The 25,042-nt window shown below is 27.6% G+C and overlaps 2 protein-coding genes across 2 annotated transcripts in view; both read left to right on the top strand.

The window, feature by feature from the left end:
• Window positions 1-19,314, top strand: part of LOC111635144 (calcyphosin-like protein) — a 23,430-nt gene extending 4,116 nt beyond the window's left edge. The window contains exons 3-4 of the mRNA XM_023380004.1: window positions 17,967-18,193; window positions 18,272-19,314. Coding sequence (XP_023235772.1) covers window positions 17,967-18,193; window positions 18,272-18,373 — 329 coding nt within the window. The 3' untranslated portion in view covers window positions 18,374-19,314. The remainder of the gene's footprint in view (window positions 1-17,966; window positions 18,194-18,271) is intronic.
• A 4,366-nt stretch (window positions 19,315-23,680) lies between these two features.
• Window positions 23,681-24,969, top strand: LOC111635140 (calcyphosin-like protein). Its single transcript, XM_023379999.1, has 2 exons — window positions 23,681-23,922; window positions 24,001-24,969. The coding sequence occupies exons 1-2, from the start codon at window positions 23,719-23,721 to the stop codon at window positions 24,100-24,102; spliced, it is 306 nt and encodes a 101-aa protein (XP_023235767.1). The 5' UTR covers window positions 23,681-23,718; the 3' UTR covers window positions 24,103-24,969.
• Window positions 24,970-25,042: the final 73 nt, after the last annotated feature.

The following is a 25,042-nucleotide window of genomic DNA, read 5'->3' as shown; positions in this document are numbered from 1 at the left end:
TCTTCAGGTTTTTCTTTTTTACAATATATGATAAAATTTGTTACGTCGTGGAACGGACATTTCCAAATGTTTGTTCCACAATTTAACAAATGACAATGCTAAAATGATGTGATTTTAACAATTGTTCCAAGAATAATTTGAATGCGGTTGTCATATAAATGCATATTTCACCGACAAAAGACATTTTTGTGGAGCTGGCAATTATGGAAGTAAGATATTTTATTAGATTTTTAAAAGTAAAGTGTCTTCAATGTAGTAAAGTAATATTTTGCATTTGATTCTGGTATATTTTTTTGCTTGTTTTGTTTGTTTGAAAAAAATAGATTGTATTTTTGTTTCAGTTTGAATGTTAGATTTTATATAAGTAAGTATTTTGATAATTATTCCAATGAGCTGGAACACAAAAGTGAAAATCTTCATATTTTATTGAAAATTATAAAGAGGACATTTAACATTATAATGGCTAAGACTGTCACATTAGTTTATACATTGTTTCTATACTTGTAAAAATTGGAGTTTTTAATTAAATAAATAAACTGCCAACTAAAAACATTACAGAGTAAGACCAGGAATGACAAACTTTTTGGGTCGTGTGTCATATAGTGAACATAATTATCTTTAAAAATGTTTGTGCGCACTAAAGTTTACATTTTGAATAACGATATTTAAAGAAATGGAATGCATATGCTTTAATTACTGTATTTTCACAGGATGACTGGCTTGCCACATAAAAACGGGAGACCAGCATGTCGGTTAAACTGCGACTAAAATATAAAAATAATTAAATGTTAAAGAAAGCATTCTTCTGAATACAATAAAATAATAACATTGTAAATATTTAAAATCTAAGCAGACTGTATTTAATTTTTTAAAAAATTAAAAACTGTTAGCCAATTTTACAAAAAAATACATAAAGTAAATATTTAAAATATTGGCAAATGTAAACAGAAATGGCCATCCTCTGGTAAATGATGTTGCAGGGCTGTAACCTCAAAGGAAAGGTTATCTCTGCATATAAAAAATTCTGTTCTGAACTATTGCTAGTATAAAAGATGGAAAGAAAGCAAAGATATCTGTGAAGTTTTTATATTTTTTATAACATTGTAGTTTGATTGACTTAAAATCAGGAAAAGAGTTTTCATTTAGAAGACAATAAAATAATTAATGACTTATTGACATTAGTAGGAATTACACAACTATTTTACGTCATTAGAAAGAAGACAAACTGAAGAAATTAAACATATAATTGTACTTTTTGATATAATGCTGACAATTTCACAGTTTTAGAAAATAGTTTAGTCAGTCACAGTTTCACAATTTTCACAGAATAAAAACTCCTTTGTTTTCTTAATGTGCCCTCCAGAGAGGGATGCATAACCTCACTTAAACAGGCATGCCAACTTTTACCATATGGAAATATCTGATTTCATGGTCTCCCCTGGATAGATTGGCGTGGTGGCGATTCTGTGAAAATACAGTATAATAAATGTAAAGAAACTGATCAAAAAAGGACGATCAAGTAATAAATCGTAAGGATGATTAAAAAATGACAGATGATAAACCAAAGTTACACGCTACATTATTTGTCAGATGATTTCTCCCAGTGTGCCACTTTTGGCATGTGCGCCATCCAAGTTAGACTATCATTTTTTAGTTGGCGATTTATTTTATATTACAAAATTTTAAACTTAAAAATCTTTTAGTCTACAAATTATAATGCTTTATTTCTTGAATGGTCAAATCATTACTTTGATAGATAATATCCTTTTTCTTCTTTTTTCTTTCTTCAAAGGATTTCCAGATTTTTCAAAAATTGTTTTCAGTTCATTGAAAATTGTATGATATTTACGATTTGTTTTTATTAACATGATTTAATTGATTATTACATTTTGGAATCTTTTGTTTTTGAATTGGAGTTGATCCTGATGATAGTCTATGAATGGACTGAAAACATTTCAGTTTTAATAATAATCTGTTCCTTGTTTAGTGTTGTTTTAATTTTAAATGGATCAAGCAATCATTTAATACTTATCTACACTTAGTATGATCACATCACTGTTGCTGTTTACATGCCTACACACTTCACATGAAATGGAAGACAATTTGCAATGAATTATTGGAAATTTTGCCATTTTAAAAAATGATGGCCAAACTTTCAGCTTAAAATGAAGTTTTATATTTTTCAGTTTAATTTTTTTAACATTTAATACTAATATCTTACCTGACCTGTCACTATTTAAACATACCCAAACAACCTTAATGCAGAAAAATTTTACTAACTAGAATGTTTTTGATCATTTTTAATGACCACCAAGTAGAATACATAATGAAATGCCAAACAGAAGTTTAAATGCTAACTTTCCAGAATACAAAATTCACATGTGACGATTGGATTGGTAACCAACCTTAGAGCCGTCGCAAACTACTGCTAGCAAATGTGCGCTAGAACATCCAATGACGTCAAAGCCCCCGCTCCTTTCTTCGCACCCACGAAGAAAGGAGTGGGGTCTTTGACGTCATTGGGTTTGCTAGCGTTTTGCTCGCGTAAAGCTCTAGTTTGCGGTGGCTCTTAAAAAGAAAATGAATGCATACATTAAACTAATTCAAAAATAACATAAAAATAAAATAATTTATAAATAAAGTATTAGTTAATAGTTAATAATTAGTTAGTAAAGTAAATAACATAAAAATAAAGTATTAATTTAATATCCTGCGTTTGTTTCCTTTTTTACAATTAGTTAACAGTCTGATCTCCACATTTGAATTTTTTATTCTAAAATGTTAATGTTTAAACTTCCATTTGGCATTCTGTTATGTATTCTACTTGAGGAAGGTTGTTAAAAACTATTGAAAACATTCTAGTTAGTAAAATTTGACTGTCGCTATTTAAAGCCATTTGCTTCCATACTTCTGTTTTTATAATTTGAGTCTTTTTTTGTTATAAAGAATAGGATGGCATGTGATATCATCCAACAGTGTTCAACAGCAATATAAGACCATCTAATATTTGGCATTTTTTTACACCTTTTCAAAATTTTCACACCATACTGTAGTGCTAATGATGATGGGTAAAAATATGATATCGTGTACACTTGGAATTATGGGTGCTACACGTTTATTTGCTACAACAGAACACCATGTGAAAATATACCTTGTTTCAGTACTCTACTGCCAAAGTACTCGAAGACAAATGACATTGAGCAGTGACAAAAGCAATAAAGAGCATAAGATATAGGTTGCATAAGAGTAAGTTTATTGCATTAGTCATAAGTTTATAAATGTCATAGACTATGATAGATGGCATAGATAAGACATTAGTCATGACTGTTTTACAAGTGTAAAATTTCAGTGATCCTTACAACACTTTTCTGGAAATTAACAATTTCAGAAATTATGTACTAATAAGAGATTTGTTTAGCTCATAAATTCAAATATTCTCTTTTTATATTAGATAGTATTAAGTAATATAGAGAATGTGATTAAAATTCACCATGTTGTGAAATAGATAAAATTCTGGTTTAATAGTCAAGTTTAAAATTAGATACATAATTACTGCTGGTTTCATTTAGTCCAAATTTCAATACAATATAATTGTTTAAAACAGTATGGTATCCTATTTATAATACAAATTTCTTGTTGTCTCAAGTATTCTTAAGAAAAATTTGTATTAAAATATAAGAATTCTTAAACATTTACTAAATTGATAAATATCAAAAAAATAATTCAAAGAAATATTTGAACTTATAACCTTATAGGCCAAACAGATACATTATCAAGTTACGTTGTGAGAGAAAATTGGTACAGTGTTAAAGTGTAAGGGAAGTTGGCATAATTTCTTAGAAAGAATCTATCATGTTTACTGATGGAAAGTGCTTCCTACGTGTGAAAGAACTACTATAATGTGACAGCTTGCTCAAAGAGGAATGTTCTATGGTCAGTGCAGGTGGCTTGGTCTTCAACTCCCACTGCTTCCCTTACAGATGAGGAAGGGAGGCAGGATTGCAAAAAACATTACAGTTGAACTTCAGCATTGATTTCACATTAAAGGTGTGAAGACTTTTACCTTTCATACTTCCACCTAGCTTGGAACTTTTTAAACACCCAGTGTACAGCTCCAATTTAGCACCGAGTGACTTCCACCTCTTTCCTGAACTAAAAATGTGGCTAGGAGGGCAGTGGTTTGAGACTAATGATGATTTTCAAAACAATATTAAGGCCCATCTCAATCACTGGNAAAAAATATCTATTGTTTACCTGTGAAACAGATATAGACACTTATATAATGAAAAACTAGACTAATTCTTGAATTAAAATATAAAATAGAATGAAATGCTTAGTATTTATTGTCTGTTTATTTCTGAGAATGAATTTTGATACATTTTAATTAATTTCAGTTATGGTCTCTTAATAGAAGCATATTAAAATTATGAGCCAATGTTTAGTTTTGTAATATATAACTTTTTTGAGATATACTTAAAATTAATGCTGGCAAAAACTGGAAATTCTCAAAACTAGTTTGAATTCAGTGGAATTAAATATTAATAAATTACTACAGTAAATATAAGCCAAGATTCACAAATATATCTGTATCATATATTGTTTCTACCAAAACAAAGAGGTTAGTGTTGGTAAATGCTGCAGTATAAGTATTTAACAAATAGCATTTGAAGACTTTATTGTTTTAAAATTAATTCATGTTAGGTTTCACATTAATTTTAAAATGGGTTTGAGACTAGGTCCGTTCAAATTTTCATGGATGGATTGATCTGTATATGTTGAACTAGGGTTCAATGCCCATTTCACACTATTTACGCCAGTGGCAGATTACTTTACTTGAGCCCGTGGGTAGTAAAATTTGAAAAATCCCCTATTTTGTTAAGGTAATTTATTTTGATAACTCTCAATATACATAGTGATTTTAAAGGATTCATTTATTAATTACTTATTAAATTAAGGTTCTTAATGAAAAAAGATAATGACAATAATGATTTAATTTATGTTTTTTATCATCATTACATTTAGATCACAATTAATAGTTTTAGTTACATTACATTAGATCTCAAGACAATAAGTTCATATTTCATTTATATTATTTTATAAATACAATTTAAACATTCTTTTCATTCATACATAAAAAAAGTTGAGTTTAAGTATGCTTTTTTCAAAACTTTTCTTTTGCAAATTTTTCAATAATGTCATTGCAGTTGATTGTATTTAATAATTCATATTCAATATAGAGAATTGTCATACGAGTTAACTGGTCCTCATTCATTTTGTTTCTTACATAATTTTTAATTCTATTTTGACGGGAAAAAGATCGTTCATCCAAAGCATTTGTTTGTTATAGTTAATGCTTGAAATATTCTTAAAATAATTTCCACATTGGGAAATGTTTGTATCATGTCTGATGCAACTTTATAAGCATTAGCAGCCACGTTTTGGGGAAGTGTGATTTATGCAGCAATTTTTACATTCTTATTTTCTTAAATATGGTATTTGGTTTTATTTCTATATGAATATTAATTATCAATAATAATAAAAATAATAATGGTATATTTTTGGTTTCAAAAATATATGGTTATTTTATAATTTTATATTGTACTATTTTGTTATGGTAATATCAAGAATCTTGAGGGCCTTTGGGGGCTAGTGGGTTCAGGGCAGTGGCCCAGTTCGCCCACCATTTAATCCGTCCCTGATTTAGGCCTATAGTAAGCTTGCAAAAAAGTTGTATGTCTACAAGATGGAAAGAATTAAAAACATATGAAATGAATAAAATGTTTAAACTTACAAAATAATACAGAAAAATGTATTTTATAATAATATGCAGTTATTACAAATCACATTTTTTTTTTTTTTTTGTATATGTTAATTTCTTTATTTCATCAATTGTTTTAATTTTAAGATATTTAAAATTAAAATAAAGTTTTTGATGAGAATTTAGTTTATGATTAAAATTAAACAAAGGTCGTATCTTTTGACACATATACAATAAATTATATATGAAATGTTTAAATAATCAATATTTTTCGGTATTCAGTTTTTGTATAAATCTTTATATCTTTTATTTATTAAATGCTAAACTAGCCAGAACCTATTAAGTATTCGGTTTGATCAGAATATAACTCTTTAGAATTCTGAATTGTATTCATACTGAATAAACTCCCTAAATATTTTCATAAATACTTTTCATCTCTTCTTTCTTTACAAAATTCACTTGTGAAAGGAAATTATTTTCAAAATTTGAGAAATAGATTTATTTAAAATTCAGATTTGTCATTTCAAATCAGTTTATAATTTTTACATAGTACTTTTTGAATGTATCATTGAATACAATATTCTTAATAGTAAACTTATTAGAATATTCACAAAAATGGATAATATATTTTTTTAAAAGATCTCACTCTGGACTGAACTACTTCAGAAAGTATGTTCGTGCATTGTTATCCCTGTGCAATGATGATGTGCAGTTCCTTTTTATTATATAGTATAATTATTATTAATATTTGAAAATATAGTTGAAAACATGCGAGTATTTATTTAATACAGGTATCCCTCACACAACATGGCATTCCTACCTTTCTCATAAAGAATATGTTGTCTTCTAATAATTTCTTCTGTCATCTTGAATCCAAAAGATAAACTTTTAATATAACTGGTTTGATTTTTCAAGGGAATGAATATTAAACATCTTGTTACCAGCAAAACTTTTACTATAATAGTATTTTGTCCAATTTAGACTATCTTCAGGTTTTTCTTTCTTACAATATATGATAAAATTTGTTACGTTTCCAAATGTTCGTTCCACAATTTAACAGATGACAGTGACAAATGCTAAAATGATGTGATTTTAACAATTGTTCCAAGAATAATTTGAATGCGGTTGTCATATAAATGCGTATTTCACCAACAAAAGACATTTGTGTGGAGCTGGCAATTATGGAAGTAAGATATTTTATTAGATTTTAAAAGTAAAGTGTCTTCAATGTAGTAAAGTAATATTTTGCATTTGATTCTGGTATATTTTTTAGCTTGTTTTGTTTGTTTGAAAAAAATAGATTGTATTTTTGTTTCAGTTTGAATGTTAGATTTTATATAAGTAAGTATTTTGATAATTATTCCAATGAGCTGGAACACAAAAGTGAAAATCTTCATATTTTATTGAAAATTATAAAGAGGACATTTAACATTATAATGGCTAAGACTGTCACATTAGTTTATACATTGTTTCTATACTTGTAAAAATTGGAGTTTTTAATTAAATAAATAAACTGCCAACTAAAAACATTACAGAGTAAGACCAGGAATGACAAACTTTTTGGGTCGTGTGTCATATAGTGAACATAATTATCTTTAAAAATGTTTGTGCGCACTAAAGTTTACATTTTGAATAACGATATTTAAAGAAATGGAATGCATATGCTTTAATTACTGTATTTTCACAGGATGACTGGCTTGCCACATAAAAACGGGAGACCAGCATGTCGGTTAAACTGCGACTAAAATATAAAAATAATTAAATGTTAAAGAAAGCATTCTTCTGAATACAATAAAATAATAACATTGTAAATATTTAAAATCTAAGCAGACTGTATTTAATTTTTTAAAAAATTAAAAACTGTTAGCCAATTTTACAAAAAAATACATAAAGTAAATATTTAAAATATTGGCAAATGTAAACAGAAATGGCCATCCTCTGGTAAATGATGTTGCAGGGCTGTAACCTCAAAGGAAAGGTTATCTCTGCATATAAAAAATTCTGTTCTGAACTATTGCTAGTATAAAAGATGGAAAGAAAGCAAAGATATCTGTGAAGTTTTTATATTTTTTATAACATTGTAGTTTGATTGACTTAAAATCAGGAAAAGAGTTTTCATTTAGAAGACAATAAAATAATTAATGACTTATTGACATTAGTAGGAATTACACAACTATTTTACGTCATTAGAAAGAAGACAAACTGAAGAAATTAAACATATAATTGTACTTTTTGATATAATGCTGACAATTTCACAGTTTTAGAAAATAGTTTAGTCAGTCACAGTTTCACAATTTTCACAGAATAAAAACTCCTTTGTTTTCTTAATGTGCCCTCCAGAGAGGGATGCATAACCTCACTTAAACAGGCATGCCAACTTTTACCATATGGAAATATCTGATTTCATGGTCTCCCCTGGATAGATTGGCGTGGTGGCGATTCTGTGAAAATACAGTATAATAAATGTAAAGAAACTGATCAAAAAAGGACGATCAAGTAATAAATCATAAGGATGATTAAAAAATGACAGATGATAAACCAAAGTTACACACTACATTATTTGTCAGATGATTTCTCCCAGTGTGCCACTTTTGGCATGTGCGCCATCCAAGTTAGACTATCATTTTTTAGTTGGCGATTTATTTTATATTACAAAATTTTAAACTTAAAAATCTTTTAGTCTACAAATTATAATGCTTTATTTCTTGAATGGTCAAATCATTACTTTGATAGATAATATCCTTTTTCTTCTTTTTTCTTTCTTCAAAGGATTTCCAGATTTTTCAAAAATTATGTTTTCAGTTCATTGAAAATTGTATGATATTTACGATTTGTTTTTATTAACATGATTTAATTGATTATTACATTTTGGAATCTTTTGTTTTTGAATTGGAGTTGATCCTGATGATAGTCTATGAATGGACTGAAAACATTTCAGTTTTAATAATAATCTGTTCCTTGTTTAGTGTTGTTTTAATTTTAAATGGATCAAGCAATCATTTAATACTTATCTACACTTAGTATGATCACATCACTGTTGCTGTTTACATGCCTACACACTTCACATGAAATGGAAGACAATTTGCAATGAATTATTGGAAATTTTGCCATTTTAAAAAATGATGGCCAAACTTTCAGCTTAAAATGAAGTTTTATATTTTTCAGTTTAATTTTTTTAACATTTAATACTAATATCTTACCTGACCTGTCACTATTTAAACATACCCAAACAACCTTAATGCAGAAAAATTTTACTAACTAGAATGTTTTTGATCATTTTTAATGACCACCAAGTAGAATACATAATGAAATGCCAAACAGAAGTTTAAATGCTAACTTTCCAGAATACAAAATTCACATGTGACGATTGGATTGGTAACCAACCTTAGAGCCGTCGCAAACTACTGCTAGCAAATGTGCGCTAGAACATCCAATGACGTCAAAGCCCCCGCTCCTTTCTTCGCACCCACGAAGAAAGGAGTGGGGTCTTTGACGTCATTGGGTTTGCTAGCGTTTTGCTCGCGTAAAGCTCTAGTTTGCGGTGGCTCTTAAAAAGAAAATGAATGCATACATTAAACTAATTCAAAAATAACATAAAAATAAAATAATTTATAAATAAAGTATTAGTTAATAGTTAATAATTAGTTAGTAAAGTAAATAACATAAAAATAAAGTATTAATTTAATATCCTGCGTTTGTTTCCTTTTTTACAATTAGTTAACAGTCTGATCTCCACATTTGAATTTTTTATTCTAAAATGTTAATGTTTAAACTTCCATTTGGCATTCTGTTATGTATTCTACTTGAGGAAGGTTGTTAAAAACTATTGAAAACATTCTAGTTAGTAAAATTTGACTGTCGCTATTTAAAGCCATTTGCTTCCATACTTCTGTTTTTATAATTTGAGTCTTTTTTTGTTATAAAGAATAGGATGGCATGTGATATCATCCAACAGTGTTCAACAGCAATATAAGACCATCTAATATTTGGCATTTTTTTACACCTTTTCAAAATTTTCACACCATACTGTAGTGCTAATGATGATGGGTAAAAATATGATATCGTGTACACTTGGAATTATGGGTGCTACACGTTTATTTGCTACAACAGAACACCATGTGAAAATATACCTTGTTTCAGTACTCTACTGCCAAAGTACTCGAAGACAAATGACATTGAGCAGTGACAAAAGCAATAAAGAGCATAAGATATAGGTTGCATAAGAGTAAGTTTATTGCATTAGTCATAAGTTTATAAATGTCATAGACTATGATAGATGGCATAGATAAGACATTAGTCATGACTGTTTTACAAGTGTAAAATTTCAGTGATCCTTACAACACTTTTCTGGAAATTAACAATTTCAGAAATTATGTACTAATAAGAGATTTGTTTAGCTCATAAATTCAAATATTCTCTTTTTATATTAGATAGTATTAAGTAATATAGAGAATGTGATTAAAATTCACCATGTTGTGAAATAGATAAAATTCTGGTTTAATAGTCAAGTTTAAAATTAGATACATAATTACTGCTGGTTTCATTTAGTCCAAATTTCAATACAATATAATTGTTTAAAACAGTATGGTATCCTATTTATAATACAAATTTCTTGTTGTCTCAAGTATTCTTAAGAAAAATTTGTATTAAAATATAAGAATTCTTAAACATTTACTAAATTGATAAATATCAAAAAAATAATTCAAAGAAATATTTGAACTTATAACCTTATAGGCCAAACAGATACATTATCAAGTTACGTTGTGAGAGAAAATTGGTACAGTGTTAAAGTGTAAGGGAAGTTGGCATAATTTCTTAGAAAGAATCTATCATGTTTACTGATGGAAAGTGCTTCCTACGTGTGAAAGAACTACTATAATGTGACAGCTTGCTCAAAGAGGAATGTTCTATGGTCAGTGCAGGTGGCTTGGTCTTCAACTCCCACTGCTTCCCTTACAGATGAGGAAGGGAGGCAGGATTGCAAAAAACATTACAGTTGAACTTCAGCATTGATTTCACATTAAAGGTGTGAAGACTTTTACCTTTCATACTTCCACCTAGCTTGGAACTTTTTAAACACCCAGTGTACAGCTCCAATTTAGCACCGAGTGACTTCCACCTCTTTCCTGAACTAAAAATGTGGCTAGGAGGGCAGTGGTTTGAGACTAATGATGATTTTCAAAACAATATTAAGGCCCATCTCAATCACTGGCAGCAACATTCTATGAAGAGGGGATTTCAAAGCTCATCCACAGATAGACAAATGCCTGTTGCCGAAAAATAGACTATGTCAAAAAGTAATCATGTTATTGTAATAAATTCATTTTGTTATTTACATTTGTCTTTGTCTTATGGACCATCGGAAGTTGAAAAAGAAACCGCCCTCGTACATTAGGTAATGTAGTGGTGACTGATGAATGGGAAAATAAAAATAAATAATTTGAAAGTTTTTTCCATAGTGAGATGCTTCTATGTACTTAATGCTGGGATTGGTGTGAAGGGTTTCCATCAAGCTGTAAGATGTGGTAAAAGCATTTTTGACAGACTTTAGTTTCATCTTATGTTTGAGCAATGGTTGTTGTGATGAATATATTTGGTTGGTGACGAGAACTAAATTTAACAATACCAGGCTGCAATTTTTAATCATCATTTAATTTTAAAAAATTGTGTGACTCTTGACTGGACTGGAAATTGTATATAGTTAATTTGAGTCTCTGGTCCCTAGCTTTCCATATTTGATCTCAATTTTCATCTATCTAACTCTATTCTCACGATTAACGAAGGACAAACAGATGACAGCGGGAATGTATAGGTCTCCAGTTTGAAAATTGCAGCCCAACAAGAACTTTCTAGTGTCAGTAATGAGGAATGTAAAGATGTTCCATCCAAATTCTGCTGGATAGTGAATATATTTATGATCAGTATTAAGTCTTATAATCTCCACACTATTGAACAACTGGGTGTCTGTTTCACTATCAACAACAGTGTTCTCATCACCTATGCACATGCAGAGAAGCTCCTACATTGGTACAATATTGATCTTCCACTGTCAGACCTGATGTACAAAATCATTAGAAGATTGATATGTTTGAGATCATGAGACAAAGCAAGGTCCTGGATCACGATTGTATCTCAGCTGTGCATATGATTAAGGCGCAAAGCTGGCCCATAGAATATTAGAAGCACATTTAATAAGAAATAACTGTTTGTTTCTTTTTTGTCTGTAACTAAATGTCAAGTTCTTACAGTAGTACTCATTAACAATATTACTGAGTCTATGGTGTGAAATAACATGCAAGTTCAATGTAGCATTATATTTAATGAATTGCATATTTTTAGTTATTTTTCTTGATTTCTTCTATAGACCTACATATGTTATTAGAAATGGCAATTATATACAGTAAGATCCCTCTTAACATGGGGGAAGTGTTTCTAGACAATTAAACGAGGTCATTTAAACATAGAGTAAATAGGGGAACATGCAACCAAAAATAAACAAATTTTACTTTAATTTTAAGTTATCTTTATATTAATTTGTATAATAATATATGTTAAATTACATGTTTGTGTTAAGTTCATTTTTTAAGACGAAGATCCCAACTTTTCTGAAATTCTTATTGTTTTGCAGTAAAGTTGTGAAGTTTCATTTGTCATTTTTTTCTTCCCTTAAGCAAATGTTGGTAGCAGAAGATTGCATCCAAAACTCCTCGTTTTGCTTTTGCACTCCTTTCAAAATCTGGTTCATTTGCTACAATTTGATCAACAATTTCAGTTATCGTTACCAAACTTTTACTAAGGAAATCTACAGAGAAATTTTTTGGGTTCTTCGTTTTCAGAATCTCCAGTTCTACACGAATTCTTTGTTCTGCCAGTTCTTGAAGGTCGTCGTTGGTAACGCTCGCGCCAGTAACTTGCCGTAACTGCTCAATATCCTGCTTGTCTATACCTCCTAGTCCTGTTATATTGATTAGGTTGAGTTTGGTCAACCTAACGATACAGTGATGGGCTCTTCTCATTGAGAATTCTTGGATACCTTCAGCCATAAATTCATGAATGAAGTGTAGAAGAAGTTATCAGTTAATTTTTGTCAAGCAAATTCCATATTTCCTATGGCATCCATGATGATATATTTTTTCCAAAATTCTTTAAATCTATGTTTGTTTTGTGCAAAGTACACGTTTTTGCCACCTTTTGCTTATTGGTTCGTGTTTGCAAATACAGCTGTCCCTTGATAATCTGACAGGTATGGGACCAAAGGGGTGTAGGATTACCGAAAGTGATTATATATTTGGTATTGTTTTGTTAGCAGTAGCCTACAATATTCCCTACTCCAACTGTTCGAACAGAACTGCTCATGGAAAACACACGAAATGTGTGTCATCGTATAAGAATTGGGTGGCAAGATTCATGTCGCAACATGCTTCTGTGCAAGCAGACATGTAACGGGGACAGGTACCTTGACGGGAGGTGTGTCGGACTACTGACCACGTCAGACTATCAAGGGACAGTTGTAATCGTATTATATATGAATGAATGAAATGCTGCGTAAATTTTGAGCTTTTTTAAGGCTTTGAGCAGACCCATGTTATATTGAATCAGTGTTAGGCAGGGTCTTACTGTATTACCATTTGTAATAAAAGATAAAATAGAATGCTACATATATTATGTTTTCTTGAGATTTGTGAGGAAGCAATGATGGTACCCACTCTGGATTGTTGGGATCATTGGATGGTTGCCATATCAAATTAACACAATATACAACATAACATACTGTTCTGTGTTTTATGTTTAGCATGTAAATGTGAACTCATTATCTCAAAATGTCTTAACAATATTTCTAGAAATATTCACATTTACAACATTGGTTAGCAACAATAGAAAGTTAGAAATCAAAAGTGTTAGTAAGTTCCTTAGTTGTGCTATTTGTTGAGAAGTTTATTGCCAAATACAGTCTCTATGTTAAATATATTGTATTTAAGCATCATATAATATACATTTTTTTCAAGTTGGATAGAAATCTTTGGAATAAATTAACTTCACAAGTTGAAGACATCCATATATTTTTACGCTATATAGTAAATATTGTTTAAAATATATTATGAAACACATTACATATTTATACAGTAGCAAATAAGATTATGATAAATAAAACTTATTCTCCATAGTTTTATAACTAAAGACTGTTAATACTGTTTAGCCATTTTGTTATATTACGTTGCATGAATTTTAGGACTTAAAAAAAGTGTTGTTGACTTTTTCTCAATATTTTCTGATGGTAAAATATTAATCTAATAATGATCATATGTAGAAGTGCATGTTTTACTTAATTCCTATAACCCTATGTTAACCTAAATATTTTCTCTTATATTCCAGCAAAGAAATGGGCTAATTCTGTCCATGTATCAGAAATGAACTTTATGAACAGGTACAATGTTATTTAAATGCACTAAAAGCTATTCAAATGCACATATTACATCTAAAATCTTAATTATAATAACAAGAAAAATACCATATTCTAGAAATTAAAATATATTTATTGTAATATTCTCAGATTGACACTTACAAGTTAAAATGTACAATAATTAATATTAAAGAAGAATTTTAATTTGAATTTTTAAAAAAATATTTTAATATTTTTAGACAGGAATACAATAAGTTAAGCTTGACAGAAACTGATAAAATACGGTCAATCTGAATTATTTAAAACAATAAATTTCTTTTTATTTCTAGAATCTAGCATTTTTCTTTGTTGTTTTATATGGAGTTGCACTGTTTAATTGTATAAATTATGTTGATAATATGAATAGCAATGCATTGATAAAAATATTCTTGAAAATTGTAGTAATTATGCAGTATTTTTCACTTATTATTTGAACTCACATAAATAAGTGGAAATTTGTCTTAATACCTCAAGTTTAAGCAAGATGGAGGGAGTAACAAGTAAGGTTCAATTTATAGTTGCATAGTGAAAATGCACATTTGGGTTGGTTATTTGATAGTTTTGAGATTATTGTTGTTTTTGGTCTTAGAGTTGTTATATCATATTGTTAAATGGGTTAATTGAAAAAATTACATTGTGGTTAATCCAAAACAGATTAATATTAGAATTGTTTGATTAATTGAGGAAGAGAAAGAAGTTTCAAGGATGATATCTTTTGAGTAAAAGGCAGAAGAAAATGTATTCCTGTTAGCCTGATAGAATACATTCCTTCTTTATTTTAGATATTGTGTTGTATATTTGATGGTGATATTTCTGGAACATAAATGAACAATTGGATTAAAATGTTTGAATTTGTTTGAATTTATCATCATGATATTTTCTCTACAAGCTTGTTTTTGTGCTTATTTGCAAGATTTAGTCTTTATATAAAGATTGCTATTTAGGATTTGAGAAGCATTTAATGAAAAATATTTTTCAGTTGATTACATCAATAACTGTTTCATTACTTCAATTTTAGCATAAGATCAATTCAAGAAATACTGTAAATGTTAATGACATGCATAATTTTTCATTTAATCTCATAAATAATTTTGTGTTATGAATCTATTCACCAAAAATAATCCCTCAGTATAGAAGTTAAATTTTTTCTTTACTGTTCTCTAATCTGTTTTAGTCCAGATCTGAACAAAAAACAAATGTAAGTTGCTACCATTCTTATATTTTACAGCAAGAAAATTTTATTATCTTATTGAACTCAATGGAAATTACACTTTCAATTTAAAAAAAATTGCTACCTTATAGCTATATAATTAACATTTCAAAACATTTGAAAATATTGAATTTATGTATAAGCTATAAATTATATATAATTTCTTTTATATACAGTCTATAAAAAGCATGTTTCATAGTTTCAATAAATTTTATCAAATTTTAATTATCAAAAAACATAATTAATTTTCTAAAATTATAGTAAATGAATTTGAAATACTTTCAAAAGAAATTTTTCATGATTAAAACTGGAGATATGTAATCATTAAATATTAACCTTTAACTTCAAGACATTTTTGGCATGTTAAAGGCCATCCTCAGTGCTTATGAATGGAACATCATTCCAAAAAAGAACAATTTGAATGTCAGCATTGATTTTTGAATGTAGGACATTCCAGTATCAGAATGTTTTTGCAAAATTCAAATGGCATATAGTTTGAAAAACAGTGAAAACAAAAAAGCCAGTGAGCAAGAAGACAAAATGGATTAAAGAAGCCTGATGCACACAGTTAACAACCACCCCCTACAGACTAAAGTTAAAATTGGAACAAAGTAGTCAATATGAGGTTCACTTTCTTGACATAAATATTAAGCTATAAACATACACTAATACTAGAGAAAATGATAAATCTAATAAGACATCTTAATACTCCAGTAGAACAAATAATATTTAATAACTAAACAAACATTTTTTGATCATGTTGAACAGTTATTGTCAGGCTTGTCTAGTTTGAGTCACAAAAAATTAAAAATTGAAACAAACTGCATGTTACTAAGTTAAAATAATTCTAACACTGAGCTCCTTTACTAAATAAAAACAAAAAACAAATGTTTTTGATGATTTTTACCTGAAGATAATTGTATAAAATCATCAAAAACATTTGCTTTTATTTAGTAAAGTAACTTAGTGCAGGATGTTAGCCCGAAAACTAGAAGATTTGAACTTCTGTTCCAATTTTTAATTTTCTATGATTTGAATTAATTAAATCTGACAATGACCATTCAACATGGTTGAAAAAATTTGTTTACTTATTACATGCTATTTATTCTACTGGATACTTGTAGCTTAATATAAATCTAACAACACCGATACAGTGTTGATAGATTTATATTAAGCTACAAGGTGGATGCATATCAATGTCAATATACCAAAACCTCTCAACATACCATTTTAATCAAGAGAACTTTCACATACTGTATGAACATCCAGAACACATAAGTTAACACACGTTAAAGAAATAGCAAGAGAACACAGATACATTAGTTTAACATCTTACCAACATCTATGCCAGCAATAAGCAAAAGATACAAAGTGGCAGTTGTGGCCTTCAATTTGTCTTTCCTATCTTCAACCTTTTATATAAGATGATAGCAAAAATGACAGGCTGTACTACGTTGTGTATTCTATTTTATGTATACATAAAATAGAATACACAACATGCTTTCAGAATTCCTGGCATATACAAGGCACCAATAATAGATGAGAGGTTTCATACACAGAGTAAATACATTAGAGCAACTTCCCACTCCCTCTTGTCAAGGTTATGTGAACATGCAGCTGACGTAAAGGTTACACACAACTGCTTTGGCCATATGTGCAACAGACTCAGGTTGCTATTTAACGAGATCTCTTTAAATTATCTCTCTTACTGGATGGATTAAAGCCCTTAGAACAACTATATGTTTACTTTTCTGAAAGAAAGGCATATTGCATTAATTTTAAAGATTATAACATCATTTTTACATCTTAAAAAGCTCTTTTTAAATTACAGTTAATTTGGTTTTACTGATTTTATTTATTTGTTGTTTCCTATTTTGATCTTTATTCCATTTTGCCTTTATCTTGCTTATTTTTTGTTTTCACCGTTTTTTGAACTACATTGTATATTTAGGATGACATTCCTCTAATAGAATATGTCATCTTCAATGAGATATTTGCTCTCTTGATGCCAAATTTGAATTTTAGAAGAACTTTCTGATACTGGAATGCCCTGTTTGAAAATTAATACTGACAATCAAGTTATTCTTTTTCATAATGATGATCTGTTTAGAAGCACTGAGCTCTTTAACTTCAAAATGTAGTCAGTCTTTAAAAGGCTGAAAACATTTTGAAGTTAAAAGGTTAGTGTTTAGTGAAGAAATTCTCTTACTTGCTTCTGAACTAACAAGTAAGGTTGATATACTTTAATGATATACAGAAAATTATTAGTAATATTAGTTAAATACCTTGAGAAAAGTGATTTAAATAACACATTATTAACTATTGATATAACAAAGACAACCGATTTAAAAAAAATTTTTTTTTGTTTGAGACTAATGCCATTAATTTTGAAATTTTTGAGCAGCTACTTAAGTTTAATTTATTATAAGGAAAATTCATTTGCATAAATGGCAAGAAAATCATTTGAATGTATATGCTACATTTTAAAATTTTGAAACCCTTATCATTTATTCCTGATATTCTGTAGGAATTCATCTATGAGAACAATAGCAAATAAGTTACTTATCTTTTACAGCCTCCAATGTCAGCGGGTCGCATAAATTTGATAAATCAGGCATTTAAAAAGATGGATCGCACTGGCGATGGTGTGATAACTATTGAAGATTTGAAGGGTGTCTATAATGCACAAAAACATCCTAAGTACTTAAATGGAGAAATGACTGAAGATCAGGTTTTTCTAATGTTTTTGAAAAGCTTTGATTGTCCAAATAATCCAGATGGAAAGGTATTTAAGTTTGTACATTATATAATTAATAACTTTATACAGGAATAATTAAATTATTTTTTAAAACATTTTTAATAGGTAACAGAAGAAGAATTCCTTAATTACTATGCAGGCGTTAGTTCCTCTATTGATACAGATGCATATTTTGACTTAATGATGAGAAATTCATGGAAAATTTAAAATAAATTTTACATTCCGTATATCTCCAGTATTTCCATCCTCAGAAAAAATTTTTTATTGAATTAAAGCTCTTACTGTTTACACAGCTGTCAAACTTAAGCATTTATGGTGATATAGTGATGCCTATATATAAATTTTATTAGATAGCTTGTTGATGACCTTGTGACAATAAAAATGTGCATAAATATAAAATATATAGCAAGTACTGATATTCTGAAGTATCTTTCAATGTTGATGTCTAAAGAAAACTGTTCAAATGCAAATTTAGGCTTCCATTGCAATCATTGAGCCATCTCGATTCACCTGCCAAATTTTGTAGCAAATTTAGATATTTAGATTGATAAAATTGTTGAAAATGATTTGCTATAAGAAAGAAAAATATTTTAATATACTATTTGCTAGAATTATGTAACAATTTATATAGAATAAGCTTATTACAAACTTCCATCCATTATAAATTGTCAATTTTTACATAAAATATTTTCAGGTGTATTAATTTGATCCAGTAATTAGGGCCAAATTAATATTTAAAAATATTTGTGTGCTGTACTTATTATTATTATTTTTTTTTTTGTATACAGTTACAAACAGTATTATTGTTGAAAAAACTAAAAGAAAGGTACTTATGGCATTTTTTTTTTATTAATGAAAAGTTTTTGCCTGTAAAACTTTACAGTGATTTTATGGTTTTGCATATATGATTGCAATGTTACTGTTGTATTTCTATTTAATGTTGTCATTGTTGCTAATATCCCTATAAGGCTTTTTATATATATATATATATATATTGATGGTTCAAAACTTTCTTATATTGTTTATTTTATATTTATATTTTAAAATTGTATACAAAATATTTTAAATCATTATCCATTTTAATTTATCTTGTTTCTTTTGTTGCTTCTAAAAATTTCACTTGTTAAATTTCACAAAAAAAAAAAAAAATAATTATATTTAAAAAATTTTTAAATTCCAATTTAATACATTGACTTTAATTACTATATTTTACACTTAACTCTTTAGTAGCCAAAATAAAAATAGTTCTGTTCTTTATAAAATAATTAGTTATCAATTTATTGTTAATTACTTGCTGAAACTTTTTTTTTGTAGATTTTTCAGAAAATACAACACAAAGGTTTAAACTTTCATTTGAAACTGCAAATATATCTCATTATAACAATGTAATGTTGTACAGTACATTTTAAATTTTACAAAATATCTGCTATAAAGGATCTTTTCAAAAATTAATTTGTTTTGTGAAATTTGTAAACTATGCATTTATCACTTACAAATTTCTAATTTTAATGTTTTTTCTGGATTTTTTAATTATCATAGATAAATAAATTTTTCCAATTTTGCTTCAAAGTTTTATAGAATATTGTTTAGCTTTGAAAATTTTTCCTATATATTGTTCATTAAGTTGACGGTTTTAGGTACAGTCAACCCCCCATAACACTGATTATTCAGTTTTATATGAATTCCATGTTGTACGAGTCACTTGTATTTGTAAAATCTAAGTGACTCATACAACATGGAATTCATATAAAACGGAATAATCAACAGTGTTATGGGGGGTCGACTGTATTATCTTTATTGTTGTTGTAGAAATCAAACTACTGTTTACATTGGAATTATTCTGGGTCAATTAACTTATAAACTTCACCAATATATAATAATTGAAATGATATAATTTCTAATATGCTTAATAGTAAGACTTTTTAGTTATAAAGGATGTTTCATATAAGATGTTAAGAGTCAATAATTCAGAAAAATATGCTTCTGATAAAAAATAAATTGGTAAGAATAAAATTTTTAATATAAATATTAAAATTTATTCTTACCAATATTTTTATATAAAATAAGATTTAAAAAAGTAAAGTATAAGTGCTATTATAAAAGAAGACTTGAGTTACAATGGTAAATTATAATGTTTTGTCTATCTTTTTTTAAATAATTAACAATAAATAAAATAAAAAATGCTATAGAGCATGTGATTACTATGAGTCTACATGTATTACTGAGCAAATGTAAATAAATAAATATTTTTAAAGGCTTTTTTAATGCTGTAAATAAAGCCTTGCCTATATCCTTTGTGGGTGTATGGCTGGAGATTACTTCAAAATTTAAAATGGAATTCCAATTTTTTCATATTTTTGGATTATCTCTTAAATAATAAAAAAATGTTTTATTCAGAATGGTTTAATTTTAAAAAGGCAAGTTTTTTATGCTAATTTATTCCCCATTCCTTTATTTTTTCAGTTATTTAATAAATATGTCGCACTAACCTTGTATAGCTTTGCAGTTGTTGCTTAAAACATATCACTGTTTTCAATCCATTTCTAGGGTTTTCTTCAGGTGTTCTGTAAGTTTTTCTGGTGCAATTCTGATTTTTTAATTGTTCTGGTCTCCAATGCTTCTATCTTCAGAATTTATTTATTTATTATTATTTTTTAAATAAATTCCAAAGGTAAAAGCATTGGAGACCAGAACAATTAAAAATAGGAATCGCACCAGAAAAACTTACAGAACACCTGAAGAAAACCCTAGAAATGGGTCGAAAACATTAGTGATATGTTCTAAGTAATAACTGCAAAGCTATACAAGGTTAGTGTGATAGATTTTATTTAATAAAAGCAATAATTACAAATACATCTAATAAACAATGTTCAGAGAGATGTCAATTTCCATCTAAACATTTCAGTAATTGAGTAATAGATTCTCAAATGGAGCACAACACTTTCAGTGTTATGAAGCAAAGAATAAGTGATGCATGTGCTAAAATATCTTGAATTGTGGTCAGTTGTTGATCCTTTATGAAACCCAATAGGAAATAATTGGGGTCAGGTCCTGTGACCTAGACATCAATTGATCATCTGTGTCTAATTCTATTGTTATCCAAACATGTTTGAATTACTTGAGCATTATTTATTGTGATATCGTCGCAATGCCAGGCTGCAATTTTTAATTAATTTACATTACAATACTAATTTGAGGTGGAGAGCATATATTTTAGTGTCTTGCCCCTATTTATCATACTTTCCCATTAGACAGATGATCGACACAACTCTATTGCTAATTCCTTTCAGGGAAAAAATTTTTAATTGAAATAACATGACTTCTGGTTTGTACCAGAAGTTCATATATCAGGGCCTCCTGCCCCTAATCTTTCAATATCTGGTTTCGACATTCATCTATCAAACTCCATTGTTGAGATTAATAAAGGACAGACAGACAACAGTGGGAATTTATAGGTCTATAATTTTTTGAAATTGCAGCCCCCAAAAAAATTGGGATTCCATTTGAAATTCTGAAGTTGTTCCCATTTCCACCCTAAAGGGAAAATAGGCAAGTCCTTATTTTTAAGGCATTAAAAATTATGTCTCAATAATATTTAACTTTTATTCTTATAAATTTTCAAATTATTGACTTGTAGCACCTTATGTGAAAACCTAGTATATAAACTTTGAATTCAATATTGAAAAACCTTACTTTCAGATATTTTGTTAAATTGCACTACACACAAAAAGTAATATATCGGATGTATTTATTTGATTAAGAATATATAAAATCTTCTATAAGATTACAAAGATCCTGATATTACCACCATATTGTGTTACTAGCAGAAACTTAAATTTTTAACCATGTCCATCCAAAACATTTACTGCCATGTAAAAATTGTTGAATTTATTGTACAAAGTTTTGTAATCTTTTTATAAGAATATCAATATTAATTTCATTGTAGTCACTATAAAATAATTTAGCATTTATATTAATTAAAACCAATGTACGTTACGATTTAATTCTTACATGTAGTTTGTTTCATAAACAAAGATTTACTTTGTCTACTTACGTTGCCTTTTTTTGTTTTATATATATATATCCTAATTATATAGCTCTTTTTAATTAATTTTATGCATTTGAAAAATTCACCAGATCAGTTTTGAGTCTGATGATTGATTAATTAGCCATTTAATGGAATTAAAGACAAATCCTTTAAATATCCCACATTTGCCTATTGTGCCTAACCTTGTAAACTGTATGTCTTCTGGATGTAACTCTTATTAATAAAATATGTTGTGCAAGTGTTTAAAAATTATAATATGCATGCATAAAATTTGAATTTAGATATTTAAGATGTGAAAAATTTTACATATAGATAATATGATACTGAATTTTGTAGATTAGTAACATTAGATATTACTACATACATTACAGTGAAAAACTTATTAAAACAGTGTTATGACTTAATAAAATTATTAAATGTAGTTTGACTAAATAGTTTGTACTATATTAATTATTATATTCAATAAAATTAAAAGTATGTTTTGAAAAATTTGAGATCCAAATATTAAATTAACTGTGCTTTTATAAAAATTTTAATTACAAATTGAAAATACATAAAAAGTCAGTTAATATAAAATTCAATTTGATACTATAATTTCTGAAATAAGTCAGAAATTTCTAAGTTAATATATTAAATTTTGGCAGATTTCAACCTAGCTTTTCACAGTATTGAAAAAGAACTGATTTACACCACGAAAATAAGAATTTTATAACTTTCTCTTTACTTATTGATAAACAACATAGTTAAAAAAAATTAATTTTATTTGAAAAGAAAATAGATCCATTTTTCTTGCTTATGTTTTATTCCTTTAATTGAAATAGTTAATTTTGATTAAAGAAAATAAAGAAGTTAAGTTAGCTAAAATTTTAATTTTTACAATTTATTATATTATATATTCTAGATTTTTTTTCCTTAAATTAGTCTTTGAAGAATAATTTCAATGTTAATAAATAAATTTTGTTGAATCTTTGATTAGAATTAGAACAAAACATTATTAAATTATTTAAGAATGTGGATTGCAAATAACCGTTAATATCTGTTGTGTATAAATTTATGTTCCCATCTGAAAAATAATGGTATAGAACAGGATTTTAACTCACATTTCTTATTTTAATATGTGTGTTTTGTTGTTTAATCTATATAAATGCTGAATTAAAATTCTTTCAGATATATTATTAATTTTAAAAATGTCACTATAACTGCAAAGTTCCTCTAGTTTGAACATATATATCAGGCAAAAGTTTGAAGTCCTGCATCAATAAAATTTTTATTTCCATANAAAATTTTTTTTTGTTTGAGACTAATGCCATTAATTTTGAAATTTTTGAGCAGCTACTTTATTTTATTATAAGGAAAATTCATCTGCATAAATGGCAAGAAAATCATTTGAATGTATATGCTATATTTTAAAATTTTGAAACCCTTATCATTTATTCCTAATATTCTGTAGGAATTCATCTATGACAACAATAGCAAATAAGTTACTTATCTTTTACAGCCTCCAATGTCAGCGGGTCGCATAAATTTGATAAATCAGGCATTTAAAAAGATGGATCGCACTGGCGATGGTGTGATAACTATTGAAGATTTGAAGGGTGTCTATAATGCACAAAAACATCCTAAGTACTTAAATGGAGAAATGACTGAAGATCAGGTTTTTCTAATGTTTTTGAAAAGCTTTGATTGTCCAAATAATCCAGATGGAAAGGTATTTAAGTTTGTACATTATATAATTAATAACTTTATACAGGAATAATTAAATTATTTTTTAAAACATTTTTAATAGGTAACAGAAGAAGAATTCCTTAATTACTATGCAGGCGTTAGTTCCTCTATTGATACAGATGCATATTTTGACTTAATGATGAGAAATTCATGGAAAATTTAAAATAAATTTTACATTCCGTATATCTCCAGTATTTTCATCCTCAGAAAAAATTTTTTATTGAATTAAAGCTCTTACTGTTTACACAGCTGTCAAACTTAAGCATTTATGGTGATATAGTGATGCCTATATATAAATTTTATTAGATAGCTTGTTGATGACCTTGTGACAATAAAAATGTGCATAAATATAAAATATATAGCAAGTACTGATATTCTGAAGTATCTTTCAATGTTGATGTCTAAAGAAAACTGTTCAAATGCAAATTTAGGCTTCCATTGCAATCATTGAGCCATCTCGATTCACCTGCCAAATTTTGTAGCAAATTTAGATATTTAGATTGATAAAATTGTTGAAAATGATTTGCTATAAGAAAGAAAAATATTTTAATATACTATTTGCTAGAATTATGTAACAATTTATATAGAATAAGCTTATTACAAACTTCCATCCATTATAAATTGTCAATTTTTACATAAAATATTTTCAGGTGTATTAATTTGATCCAGTAATTAGGGCCAAATTAATATTTAAAAATATTTGTGTGCTGTACTTATTATTATTATTTTTTTTTTGTATACAGTTACAAACAGTATTATTGTTGAAAAAACTAAAAGAAAGGTACTTATGGCATTTTTTTTTATTAATGAAAAGTTTTTGCCTGTAAAACTTTACAGTGATTTTATGGTTTTGCATATATGATTGCAATGTTACTGTTGTATTTCTATTTAATGTTGTCATTGTTGCTAATATCCCTATAAGGCTTTTTATATATATATATATATATATTGATGGTTCAAAACTTTCTTATATTGTTTATTTTATATTTATATTTTAAAATTGTATACAAAATATTTTAAATCATTATCCATTTTAATTTATCTTGTTTCTTTTGTTGCTTCTAAAAATTTCACTTGTTAAATTTCACAAAAAAAAAAAAAAA

Source organism: Centruroides sculpturatus, unplaced genomic scaffold, assembly GCF_000671375.1.
Source record: "Centruroides sculpturatus isolate CEXI.00-Female unplaced genomic scaffold, Cexi_2.0 scaffold986, whole genome shotgun sequence".
Taxonomy (NCBI): domain Eukaryota; kingdom Metazoa; phylum Arthropoda; class Arachnida; order Scorpiones; family Buthidae; genus Centruroides; species Centruroides sculpturatus.
Note: the sequence above shows the minus strand (reverse complement) of the source record. Positions and strands in the feature narration are given on the sequence as shown.

Bases quoted from the DNA above. Each gene is read 5' to 3' on its own strand.
- LOC111635140 (XM_023379999.1), top strand. From the start codon at position 23,719: ATGTCAGCGGGTCGCATAAATTTGATAAATCAGGCATTTAAAAAGATG. The intron at 23,923-24,000 runs GTATTTAAGTTT...CATTTTTAATAG, and splicing joins CAAATAATCCAGATGGAAAG to GTAACAGAAGAAGAATTCCT.